Here is a 14,069-nt window from a genome sequence, read left to right as displayed (position 1 = left end):
TTTTGAATTGTACATTAAATGTTTTGTATTTTATGTTTTATGTGCTCTGGATGTCATTACAATTCTTTGAAGAATGTGAATTTTGTTTTTTAAATAGGCAGTCCACCCAGTTAGGTTCAGACTAGAACTCCTGTTTCATCTTTCCCAGAACTCCTGTTTCATCTTTCCCATACAAATCACCTAAGTATTGACTTCCCTCTGCAGTCTCCTAGCCACTGTTTACTCTTCAGAATTCTTTAGTTGTTTTGTATTTTGCTCAGAGTTTTTAGGTAATCGGTGGGAGAAGCAGGCCGTAGTGGGCTTATTTTATGTTGCCCGGAAGCACAGTCTTTGTGTTTTCTTATTCCATAATTCAGATGCAATTACTGCCTTGTAGCATCAGTATTTCAATTTACCCACATATTTTTTTAAGAAGGACGTTTATGCTCTAATCCTTTTTGCATCTTAGGCCATCGTTTTAGAATCTTATTTCTTTTTGAAGAAAATTTTTTAGAGGTTTTTTTTTACTGATTATCTGTTGGGAGTAAGCTATGTTTTTTAGTTTTCTTTATTTTATTTCTTTATTTTGTTTTTATCCATGAAAGTTTGTTTTGTTGACTGTTTGAACCTGGTTAGCAGTTATTTTTATGCCAGAACTTTGAAGGTAACATTCCAGTGTTTTCTGATTTCTTGTTTCTGCCGACAAGGTCCTTGTTACTTTGTTGTTCCCTTGTGGTTAATACATCTTTTTTTCTTTGGAAACATTTAAGATCTTCTTTTTGATTTTGGTGTTCTCTTTTTTCATTTTTCTTTTTTTTAAGAGATGGGTTCTGTCAGCAAGGCTGGAGTGCAGTGGTGTGATCATAGCTCACTATAGCCTTGCACTCCTGAGCTCACGCAGTCCTCTCACCTTAGTCCCTGGAGTAGCTCACCACACCCAGCTACAGATGTTTTTGTAGAGATGAGGTATTTGTTTTTATTATAATTCATTGATCATCTTGAATCTTGGCAGTGGTGTCTTCTGTAAATATTCTCAGCCATTATCTCGTGAAATAGTTCATTTCCATTGTTCTCTATTATATCTGCCTGGAACTCGAATTAGATGTTGATTGACCATTCTCTATCCTTCATATCTCTGTTCTCTTTCATATTTTTAATCTTTTTTTTCCATGTTACATTTTCAATATATTCAGTATGAAGAGACAGAGGCAAATCAGGTTCAAGACAGGAAATTAAAACAAAACGCAGTCATAAGGTTTTGATCACTAGTTACAGAAGATTAAAGATATGTTTTGTTAAGTTGTATGATCTAGTTAATTATTTTTAATGATCTTTGTCTTTTGACATTTTGCTGTAATGGGTATATGTTCCAGATGACATTGTTGTTACCAAACCCTGGTTCTTTCTGAGCTAGCATAGGCACCACCCAGAGGTCCCATTTGGTAGGTGAGATATAGTAGCAGGATTATCTGGGAAGAAGCAGGATGATATGTAGTGTTTAAGGTGCTTGAGCTCTGTATAGACACATTTTGATTCAAATTTCTGCCCTAACATTTATTAAATATGTGATGTCATTCCTAATATTGCAGCACTTGCATTTTCTCTGCATTGGCTACTGGTATTATAATTATTCCTCTTAAGTCAGTTGTGCATTATACTTCTAGACAGACTCATTTAGATATGGAATAGTATAATGTTACCTTTTGGAAAGTTAGCTTAGGCAAGACTATAGGATTTTGAACCCCAGCTTTAATGATTTATTTGCTTTGTGTTTTTGGGTCAAATTACTCCAAAGGAGGCTAGCACAGGAACCAGGTGGGAATCAGGACCCCACATAGGTGAATAAGATTCAAGACAGGAAATTAAAACAAAAGTTCAGTTATATTTCCTGGACCAGCAAGGAAAACAAAGAAGGCTGCAGGTCTGTAAGTACAAATATTTCTGATCCCAGGCATACTTTATTCTGGGTTTATTACAACCAGCCTTCCTTCATTACAAATTGTCTGTGGAAAAAGGACATAAAGTTATTGATACAGTTGGTTCTCAAAGGTGTAGGGACTTGTCAGAGCCAAAACTGCTAGTCATAATTCCTAAGTACCTGTCATGGGGTGGGATGGGAGGCTAGAATAAGCAGGGATTCAGGATCATAGTGGTAGTGAAAAGTCAAGTTGGATTATAGTGAAATGCCTACTCATATTTACTAGTCATACAAACTAAGTGTTCCGCTTCTGGGAATTTGTTTTGAGGAAATAAGAAAATATATGCACAATTATATAATTACAAATATTTCATCACATTAGTGTTTAAAATAGTAAAGGAGTGGAATCACTCTAAATGTCCAACATAGAGAACTGATTTAATAAACTTATACTACATGTATGTAATACGAAACTTTGAACCCATCGGAAATTATATAGAAATGTATTTCTATTTCTTAACTTGAAGATATATTTACTATAGTTAAGCTATAAAAACTGATTACAGTATTAGAATATGATCACATTTTTATAGGAAAATGATATCTGTATCTATTCATATCTATCTCTGTAAAGAATAAGAAGATTTGGGAAAGTATTTACTAAAATGTTTACAGTGATTTTTCTTGGAAGAGAGAAATATAAGGGCTTTTATTTTCTAATTTTTACTGAACATTTATGGCTGTTATAGTAAGAAAACATTTTACTTTTTATTTAAAATGGCAGGCAGTAAAATAAATACTTTGACATTAGATTTATTGTAAAATAGAGAATCTATCTTGGTATTACTTTATTATAGGATTTCTTTTTGTTTAGAACTGTGAGGCCATGCTTTTTTCTGTTCATACAATTTTGAGTAGTAACTTGCTTTTTAATTTCCTGCTGATATTTCTAAATCCTTTATTGTTTGCTTTTATTTCTTTAGGTTATTGTGTCAATGAGTATAGCATTTGCTCAACAAACTGAACTGTCTCGAATATCTGGGGGAAAAGAAAATACTACATCATCAAAGCAAGCACATGCTGTGTGTCAGCAAGAAAAACAGCATTATTTTAATGAAATGAAATTATCGCAGGATCAAACTGGTTTTCAGACTTTTGAGACAGTGGATGTGAAATTTAAAGAAGAATTTAAACCACTTAGTAAAGAGTTAGGAGAACATGGAAAGGAAATTTTATTATCAAATAACGATCCCAATGATATACGAGAATCAAAGGACTGTGTGCTGACTATTTCAGAAGAAATGCTCTCCAAAGATAAGACATTTATAGTCAGACAGTCTGTAAGTATGCCTCCTTGAACATAAAAAACTTATTTAAAAATTGTGAATTCCTTCACTATAAAAATACTAGCAATAATGCTGCATAATATTTGGAGGAGCAAAATATCAAACTCAGTCTTATGACTCACATTGTTGTTTTGTTTTGTTTTGTTTTTGAGGCGGAGTCTTACTCTGTCGCCAGGGTGGAGTGCAGTAGCACGATCTCGGCTCACTGCAACCTCCGCCTCCCAGGTTCAAGCGATTCTCCTGCCTCAGCCTCCTGAGTAATTGGGACTACAGGCGCGTGCCACCACATCCAGCTAATTTTTGTATTTTTAGTAGAGACAGGATTTTACCATGTTGGCCAGGATGGTCTCAATCTCTTGACCTTGTGATCCACCCTCCTCGGCCTCCCAAAGTGCTGGGATTACAGGCATGAGCCACTGTGCCCGGCCAATTCACACTGTTAATGTGTTTTATTAATTGTAAGATATATGGATAAGTGACTGAATATTAGTATAAAATAAAACAAGTCTGGTTCATAATATTCTTGTTTATCTTAAAGACGTTGTACCTGGTAAAATCCCATTGTAAGTTGTACACACATTAATTCTGTTTCAACCAATTCAAGATTAATTATACTACAATTTGGTAATATCTGTGAGTAAAAGATTTGCTTAATTAAATATAACAACATTACAAGGAAATAGCTACCTATTTAGGAAGACTAAAAGATTTTACTATCTATATCCTAATTATTGATTTCTTTACTTATTTATTAATAGAAGATCTGTTCTGTGTCTATACCTCAACTGTTCTCTGCCTTTAACAGAAAGTAATAAATCCTACTTCTTTTAACATTATCTGAATTAAATTTTTTAATTAATATTCAGGAAAGGTTATGTTTTGTTCAGACTAATATTCAAGTAAAATTGCCAACTCCAGGCCAAGCGTGGTGGCTCATGCCTGTAATCCCAGCACTTTGGGAGGCTGAGGCAGGTGGATCACTTGAGGTCAGGAGTTCGAGACCAGCCTAGCCAACATGGTAAAACCCCATTTCTACTAAAAATGCAAAAAATTAGCTGGACATGGCGGTGCATGCCTGTAATCCCAGGTATTTGGGAGGCTGAGACAGAGGAATCACTTGAACTGGGGAGGTGTAGATTGTAGTGAGCCAAGATGGTGCCACTGCACTGCATGCAGCCTGGGTGACACCAAGACTCCGTATTAAAAAAATAAATAAAATAAAATTACCATCTCTTTGTGGAATGCGAAACTTGTTAGGTGTTCTTGAAGACCTCTTTAATTTACCATCAACTATTCAAAGCAAAATGATTTGTTTAAGTAACATCTCTCCAGGAAATGATGTACTCATAGAACGTATTAAGGAATTGACTTCTTATGAGCGTGAGACTCTGGAATGTAAAGCTTTTATTTTCAAATAAAATGTATTGAAAATTATTTTTTATCAGTAGTTCCCTGTAGTACTGTGATAACCACTGTGTAAATTAAGTGGATAGTATCTCATGTTTCATACATTTAATTTTAAAATATAAATATTCCATTGATATTATTTTCCCGTCATAAAATGTCAAGAGGAATAATGGCATTATAGCTTCATTAAGGGTAGAAGGAATCTTAAGTATCTTAGTTCTTTTTTTTTCTATTAGAATTAGGTTAAGTCTAAACTGATTGATAAATAATTGTTTTGCTTTTGGAAAATAACATATATAATGATAATAAAGTAGCTTTATGTTGTTTTGGAATTGCAATGAAGAAAAACACCATTTTTAAAAGTATGTTTTTGTTTAATAATAAAATCACATGCTTTATGGGATAAGTAATAGAATTGCTTTCGTATTTGTTTAAAATATTAATGCTGACAGATTTTTACAAAATGTGTTATGGCTGAATTTTTTTCTTTTTTTTTTACTCTTAAAGATTCATGATGAGATTTCGGTGTCAAGCATGGATGCTTCTAGACAACTAATGTTGAATGAAGAACAATTGGAAGATATGAGGCAGGAACTTGTACGACAATACCAAGAACATCAACAGGCAACAGAATTGTTAAGGCAGGCACATATGCGACAAATGGAGAGACAGCGAGAAGACCAGGAACAGCTACAAGAAGAGATTAAGAGACTTAATAGACAATTAGCCCAGGTAAGGGTCTTGTAGTCCCTTTTCTCTCCCCAATTTTTTTTTTTTTCCAAACACCAACTTAAACCAGATCCCCAGTAAAAACAACAGTATTTTTTATGTAGCCATAATTTTTTTTTTGCCAAAATCTGAATAAACTACATATGTTTAGCATCAGGAACACACTCCATACTAACACAGTAGCTTTAGATCTTGTTAGGGACACCTATCTCAACCTTGGAGTGGGCATTGTCTTTCTGTCATTTTATTTAACTCCTTTTTCAAGCACTGGAAAAGTGGCTACATGGTTGTTGGGTTTTTTTTTTTAAATCCATTAACCATATATAGCAAATGCAGTTTGACATTTTGGAAATAACATTGTGCTGAGGTGCTCCATTATGCAGTTACTATCGTTCAGTTTTACTATATTCATTTATAGTTTTGTGAGTCCACCAATTAGCATCTCGAAGTTTTACCTTTATCTGTCTTTAATCCGTCTTTTTAATCATGAATGGAAATCGGAAGTAGTATGCTTCTGGAACTCTTTCCAGGGAAACATCTCTTCTTGATTTGAGAAATGCAAATTTATTTAACATTCTTATCCCTTTCTTGACTAAATTTAAATACTTCTTGGTATTTGGGAGCTGGATTCTTGTCAACTGCTGTATAAAATATACTCACAAAGCCATTGCAGAAAAGCAAGAAATATTTATGTAGAAGTTCTTATGAAAACAGATTTATTGAATTTAATTTTGAAAACTGAAGCTAAAAAGGTAAGAAATAAGTAGAGATAACTATTAACATGTATTCTTTCAAATATAAAATAATAGGAAAATTGGGAGCTGAGCATAAAACATAATTTGGAAAATTAACTTTGCTTTTCTTCATTGCATTTTGTGAATTCAGACTTCTTAATTTTCAATGCAAAATTGACAAAAACTAAGTGAACTGCACAAATTCCTGAATATTTAGGCTTAATTGGCTTTTTAAAAATATTTTAAATTTTGCATTGATCTTTGTATATACTTTTAACCCCTTATGATGGAATACGAATCATAAGTAGAACCAGGACCTATTGGTCCCGGGGGTTAAAAGAAATCTGCTTAATATTTCTACCCTTTTTCTCTGTCGCAAACAATATTCTCTCACGACGTTTTTTCTTATTTAGAGATCCTCCATAGATAATGAAAACCTGGTTTCAGAGAGAGAGAGGGTGCTTTTAGAGGAGCTGGAAGCACTAAAGCAGCTGTCTTTAGCTGGAAGAGAGAAGCTGTGTTGTGAGCTGCGCAACAGCAGTACGCAAACACAGGTAGTATGGACTTTGGCCCACCTAGGAGCAATGGATCAACAATTCAGTAGGATTTGTTTATCTTTGTTGTTGGTATGAAATGTACTCTTTTATAGGTACTGAGCTTAACATATTTGTGACTGCATACGTGTAAGGTAGGTGGAGTCAAAATGCCTTATATTTCATTTAAGGTAATTTGAATCTGACATTGCTGTTAACAAGAGAACCTAACAAACTTTATTGTTGCACTATAGCATAGATAATTTGAACCCATTAAACTTTTTTATTTGTGTACGAGAATGTTTTATCCTCTTTTGATGACACTAGTCTCAAATATATATATTATACCAAACAGTATCAATTTTGTGCACAGAGATTTCTGTTTTATCTCATACCCATATAGAAGAATGACATGCTGTTTCCAAGATGACAGGTTTTCTTTCTGTCTTCTCCTCTCTTCCTTTACTCAAACTTAAACAGAATGGAAATGAAAACCAAGGAGAAGCTGAAGAACAGACATTTAAAGAAAAGGAATTGGACAGAAAACCTGAACATGTGCCTCCTGAGATTTTGTCTAATGAAAGGTATACAAAATGTGTACTTTTTCAGTGCAAAGTAAATTAAAATGGTTGTTTCAATGTAATAGACTTTGTCCTTATTTTTATCTTGTACATTGATACTTTGTCTTAAAAATCATCATACTATCTGTGTATGAAACATGTCCATAAATGTGTAGTATGTAAAGGATTTTCAGTTTTTTATCATTAAATAGATACAATTTTAAAAAAATCATTTCTATATAAATTTTGATTGGATATTAATCACATACTTAACTGTTAATATTAAGGTATTTGGATATTGAAACTTTCTTGATTAATTTTATACTTACATGCCATTTTGTATCCTAAAAACACAGTTCTACTTGTGAACTGTATTCTTTCACTGTATGGACATGTATTCAGTGTAAGCCATCCCCTGCCTTGTTTATTCTGAGAAAAAAATTACTGTTAGTGTAAATATTCTAAACTTCTTTCATGCATTTGCTACATAACAGATGACAACTTTTAATCCATATCCGAGGGATAAATTAATCACCTGATGTTAGCAAAACTTTTCCTTACTTTGATTTTGTAGAGGTTAATATAAAAATATTAGGTAAGAATAGTTATCCTACATTAGTATTAAAGACTTTAAGCACAGTATTTTAAACTTTGTTTGTTCAAATGAAAATAATTTCTTTAATTTCAAATTAAAACTAATATTTACTAATTTAATTTCCTCCTTTTCCAATTTCTGTGACTGTCAACCCTCTTGTGTCCTCCTAACCTCCTTCCTCAGCTTGCATGGAGGAATTTGGCCCCTAAGATTTTGGCTTCCCCATTGGATCATCAGTATGGAACGCAGTCAGTATGGAACTCAAACAAGAAAGACAGTGTATGAAAATTAGAGTTACCATGGCAATATAAAATAAACACTTTGTTTATTTTATATTATTTATCTCTAATTGGTAAATTTTGAAAACTATGCAGTATTTAATTTTTAGGAATTTTTACAGAAAGTGCCAATAAAATGAGTATTCTTTTTTTTTTAACCATCATATTAATCATTTAAGTAGAAATATTTTCACATTATTCTAGTCCTGGAGTACGGCGCTTAAACAAAACCTCAGAACAAGTTAAGGAAATAAAACCCTTGGCTTCCTACTAAATTATTTTAGTTTTATTTTTAGTATTCTTGATTATATAAGCAGAGAACTTGATCTAGGTGCAAAAATAGAACTGTCTCTTTCACTTGACAAATACTAATGGAAAACTTCTCCATTTATTATCTTGTCTTAAAATAGATATGTCATGTGCCTGGGAAAACAGGTATCCTTTAGCCTGATTGTTGGCAATCTCCTACAGTGTGAAGCTAAAAGATAAAACTATCTTAAGGCAGAAGACCTTTACCGTGAAAATCTTTTATTTAGTCTGCATGTATAAAGTGTGCCTTTGTTGAACTGAGTTGCTAGGACAAGAGAGTTGTTTAGTTTTTAAGAAAATTAATCAGGCAACCTTCTGAATCACCACTTATGGAAGTACTTTGTTTCACATGGTAGAATGTTCATGTTAAGCAAAAAAGAGAGTGTACAAAAACACTTTGTTCAGGATGATCTCATTTTTGTTTTTAAAATATGTATATATTTATAAGACAGGCAGGAGGAAAAGTCTAGAAATATAGGCATTAAAATTGTCATAGTTATTGCTGAGGTTTTGTGGTGGGTGGTTAGCAGTATTTTCCAGATTTTTTAAAATAAGGATTACTTTTTAAAAAGAGAGACACCAAATTCATTCTATTTAGTTGAAAACAGGTTTCTTCTACTGACTGAAATGAGTGGTGAGTGTAACTTGAGAAATTTCAGTCTCTGGAGCAGATGTAATAAAAACAGCCTGTGATACTCCCTCTGGTGTTGACAGATAGTGAAATTTCATTACAGACCTTTTTAAAAACAGATCTCTGCCTAAGTATTACTTTTTGTAATGTAAATATTCAGCTCATTACCATTAACTTGTACAAATACTGCCACATAATTTTTTCTGGTGTGATTTTAAAATTATGTTTTAAAATACGTTTTTATGTTTAACATATAGAAAGATTAAATGTACAAAATACATATGTATAACCATGAGCAGCAAGCTCAATAACTTGCATATGCTTTGGCACTGCCATACTTTTTAAAACTTAAATTTTGTCTCCCAAAATTTTCTCTTAACCTAGTTACTAGCTGAAGACTTTAGTTATTTTTTTCAAGTCAATTAAATATTGTACATTTTGAGAAATGGTATGATTAAGCTGATTGGCCAAAATTTTTCAGACAAATCATTTTATAATATAGTCACAAATAAAAAACAAGAAGCACTTTATTGTAGATGCTATTGGGTATTATTTTAACAAAGAGGATCATCTGTTATTTTTCAAATCAAATATTTTTCAGTGTACTTTTTAGTGGACATAAGCAAAGTGTTTGCTTCAAAAATATTAAACATTTTAATCAGTGCTTCTTTATCTATACAGGTATGCACTCCAGAAAGCTAATAACAGACTTTTGAAGATCCTTTTAGAAGTTGTAAAGACAACAGCAGCTGTTGAAGAAACAATTGGTCGCCATGTCCTTGGGATTCTAGATAGATCTAGTAAAAGCCAGTCATCTGCCAGCCTAATTTGGAGGTCAGAAGCAGAGGCATCTGTAAAGTCATGTGTCCATGAGGAACATACAAGAGGTACTAGTTTTCTATGTTGTTGAAACAATCGTTTCAACAAATCTTGCTGAGTTCAAGGCATTTTGCCTTGTGTGGAAAATATAGAAGAGAAAATAAGTATGTTCCAGCAAATGGACCTTCAAACAGAAATACATTAGAGCGACTCTTCTCAAACACCATTATTGTATAGCATTTGCAAGTGGGTATCATAGAGTTGTCATTATATTTACCCAGGGTTGCCACGGTGCTTACATAAACCAGAATGCTGTTACATTTCTCCATTGATAAAAGAAAATTTCTGCATCAGCACTCAGGACTCTTACCAGTATCTGTGAGGTATGGATGATGTCCTGAAACCATCCTATAAATTAAGGAAAGATTAGAAATAAAGACTTTTTAGGAACTAGCATCAGTTTCACATACCTGTTGAAATGGTTGGAAGAAAGCCTTAATAAGTCTCATCTTTGGACTGTTCTCTGCTAGATTCTTTCTTCCTTTTGAAAAAGTGGGTTGAAATATTATGCAATGTATATGGATCCAGAGATTAGGTCCTGATATGCCAGAGCTGTCTTTGTAACTCTGTCTTCCTTCAGCTGTGTGGATTCGGCTCTTCTTTCCGTTTCCTTTTTTTTTGAGATAGTGTCTCACTCTGTCACCCAGGCTGGAGTGCAGTGGCGCAATCTAGGCTCACTGCAACCTCTGCCTCCCGGGTTCAAGCAATTCTCCTGCCTCAGCCTGTCAAGTAGCTGGGACTACAGGTGCATGCCACCACACCCAGCTAATTTTTGTATTTTTAGTAGAGACGGGATTTTACCGTGTTAGCCAGGCTGGTCTTGAATTCCTGACTTAAGGTGATCTGCCTGGCTTGGCCTCCCAAAGTGCTGGGATTACAGGCATGAGCCACCATGCCTGGCCTCTTCTTTGCATTTCTTCCCATCACATTGCTGAACCCCATTGTCTCTTGTTTTTTCAATTTCTTTTTCCTTGCAGGAGAGGGAAATGAGGAAATCAAAAGCGGGGAAAAGTTTTGTGAGATGGAGAAACATAGAATCTGGGCTCCTGGCTCAGATCAAGCTCGCAGTTCACTACCATTCCACACTCAAGCATCTCTCCCAGTTAGAGACAGACCTCAGATGGCAGTTTTTGTAACTTTTGAAGAGCATTCTGTTTGTTAAATTTCATGTGGAGAAACGAGAAGAAATTATCCCATTTATGGGAGGTTTGCCTAATTATAAGTTGGCCAGTAGTGTGTTTCTAAGTACAGAGAAAAGCTTGATTTGGAATTGCAAATAAAACTGATTTTTAAACACCTCAGTTGAGTTCAAAGATAGTTTTAAAAATTGCTTTTAGTAAATTAAAAGCTGAAATAATACTGAATTTTAAACCTTGCTTTCAAATTCACTCTTCAAACTTGGTAGAAGAATTTTTCAAATTAACTTCACTCTTGGTTACAAGCTCTTAATCACGGCTATTTTATTTCTGCATATGGATCTTTATAGAGAAGAATTAGGTAACATTTTCTTAGTCTGGTAAAAGTGTTTATCAAATTATGCTTTTTAAAAAACAATTATTTCACAAGCTTGTTTCACTTAACCATTTAGGGAGGGATTTTGCAGTTCTACTGGTAAGACCTAGAGACCAGGTTGACTGCCATATTCAAAAGATACTCTGAGAATGTTCTGTGCATTACAGATGTATTTTGTGCTTTTGTTGTTGTTGTTAGTAGTTTTCTTAGATACTTCTCAACATGGCTGCCAAAGTATTCAGCAGACAACATGCCTTGAAAGACAGTGAACTTACTTCCAGAGCACTGTCTCCATAAAAAGGAATAAACTGATAATTTAACTCAAGCACAGAGGATTATATTTATGTTCATTTTCCATGAGAAAGCAGACCTAAAAAGACTTCTGATCAACTAACCTATTTTCTTGCATAAGTGTATCTAAATCTTCCAACACAGATGAAATATGTATATCCTATTTTAAGATACAGTAATGGTTTTCTTTCTTTTTTTCTTTTTTCTTTTGAGTCTCTCTGTGTCGCCTAGGCTGGAGAGCAGTGGCTCAATCTCTGCTCACTGCAACCTCCACCTCCGGGTTCAAGTGATTCTCCTGCCGCAGAGCCTCCCAAGTAGCTGGGATTACAGGTGCCTGCCGCCATGCCTGGCTAATATTTTTGTATTTTTAGTAGAGACAGGGTTTTACTGTGTTGGCCAGGCTGGTTTCGAACTCCTGACCTCAAGTGATCCACCAGCCTCGACCTCCCAAAGTGCTAGAATTACAGACGTGAGCCACTGCAACTGACCATAGTTTATAATTATAAGCAATTTTATGAGTTTATTTCTACAGACATTTGCTGAACTATTTCTCTATGCTTTCAGCTTTACAGCAATTCATAGTCTAATGAAGAGGTCATTGCTATTCTGATTCAAAGTAAAATAGAGTCATAATACTTGATATTTTGCTTAAAACCACTACATATATTTGAATTAACTACACCCTTTAAAATTTTAGTTAACTGTTGACCAATTCTGAAAGAATAATGTTGAGATAAGAGGAAAAACTAAATCCAGAGTTAAGAAATATAGTGTATAGAATATTGTAGCAGAGATAATTTTGCTAGGATTAGTATCATTGGTTATATTTACTTTCCATTTAGTTAACTCCATCTTACTGTTCTTACGTTTAGCAGCAGTGTCTTACTAATAAAATTAGAGTAACCACTGATATCACTGGGGGACACTTAATGGATCCATCTTGCATCTTTGAGGATATGTTGAATTATTAGAATTTATAATTTAAAACTTTTTATATAAACTTGAAAGAAAATACTGGCTTTAAAATATCACTGTGCTCCATATGTAAGAATTTTTTCTGACATTCCTTCATAAATATAATGGAAGCATTATTTTTTAAAATGAAATACACTTTTGAAATATTTATTTTATGTTTTTTAGTATAACAAAAATTTAAATCAATCTAACTGCAAAGCAACTTTTGCTTTTCAGTTTTCATATATGACTTTTTGTTGTAACACTTGTGATGTATTTTCAGCCTTTAAGTCTGAACATGTTTTGACTTTAAACATGTATGGACTTGTTAACACTCAAAAAATTGAATAACAAAGTTGCTAATATTTGCTTCCTCATAAGAGTAACCTGCTGTATGAAATTAAAGGGAAATTTTGAGCTAACGTAAAATCACTTAAACCTGAATGAATATTAGATCAGTTCATAAAAATGAATTCCCCAGGTTGTGTTGAAAAAAAATTTCCTTCAGGTCTTCGCTGTGATAATTCAGTGGTTTTATGCTCACCTCTACCATAGGAGGCCAGGGATGGAATCTTATCTGCTGCTGCCTCCTTTTGGAGAAATTAGTTCTTACAGAAAGAATGCTAGGGGCTGAGAGTCACAGCTTACGCCGGTAATCCCAACACTTTGGGAGGCCAACGCGGGCAGATGATCTGAAGTCAGGAGTTCAAGACCAGCCTGGCCAACAGGGTGAAACCCCATCTCTGCTTAAAATATGAAAATTAGCCAGGTGTGGCGGCACACACCTGTAATCCCAACTACTCGTGAGGCTGAAGCAGGAGAATGCTTGAACCCAGGGGGTGGAGGTTGCAGTGAGCCGAGATCACACCACTGCACTAATCAGAAGGCCTTGTTTCTTTTCTAGCCCACTGTGATACTGGGCAAACCTGTTAAGTCTCCCAGGGCTTCAGTACAGTTTTCTCAACTGTCAGATACCAGGGTCAGACTAAAGCCTAGTGGTTTCCATTGGAGCCATAGAAGAGAGCCTTTGGGGCAGAGAAGGCTTTATTAAATTGCCTATCCTGCTTTAACCTGAGGAGTTTATTGTTATCTGTCAGGGAATGAATATGATATAATTCATAAAGTTAATAACTAAAGGACTTTAATAACCATCATTTACTATGTTTAAGACATAAATCCAAGAGGTTCACCACTTTGAAATGATTCTGTTTACCAAAGTGGACGTTCTAAGATTATTATTGGCATCTTGTGACATTCCCCTGCTAATCTATATTATCCTCTGAATTTTTCCCTCCAAGACTAGTTGTTAAAGTCTTTCTGTTTTTTCTATTTTATAGGATTTTTTTTTAATTCACTTTTTTCTTGGAGCATATTCAGATTATTTCAGATGGTTTATACCTTCAAAATGTTATTA

The 14,069-nt window shown here is 34.1% G+C and overlaps 1 protein-coding gene across 9 annotated transcripts in view; it reads left to right on the top strand.

Annotated features, from left to right (window-relative positions):
• AKAP9 (A-kinase anchoring protein 9) overlaps positions 1-14,069 on the top strand; it is a 177,085-nt gene that overhangs the window by 100,149 nt on the left and 62,867 nt on the right. For 8 of the 9 annotated variants that reach the window (XM_023226720.2, XM_023226722.3, XM_023226721.2 and 5 more), the window contains 5 exons: positions 2,881-3,237; positions 5,158-5,382; positions 6,527-6,667; positions 7,127-7,230; positions 9,701-9,906. In XM_023226720.2, the coding sequence (XP_023082488.2) occupies positions 2,881-3,237; positions 5,158-5,382; positions 6,527-6,667; positions 7,127-7,230; positions 9,701-9,906 (1,033 nt within the window). The remainder of the gene's footprint in view (positions 1-2,880; positions 3,238-5,157; positions 5,383-6,526; positions 6,668-7,126; positions 7,231-9,700; positions 9,907-14,069) is intronic. The other variant, XM_023226723.2, reaches the window with a different exon arrangement.

Source organism: Piliocolobus tephrosceles, chromosome 8, assembly GCF_002776525.5.
Source record: "Piliocolobus tephrosceles isolate RC106 chromosome 8, ASM277652v3, whole genome shotgun sequence".
NCBI classification, from domain to species: domain Eukaryota; kingdom Metazoa; phylum Chordata; class Mammalia; order Primates; family Cercopithecidae; genus Piliocolobus; species Piliocolobus tephrosceles.
This window is presented reverse-complemented; position numbering and strand designations above follow the sequence as displayed.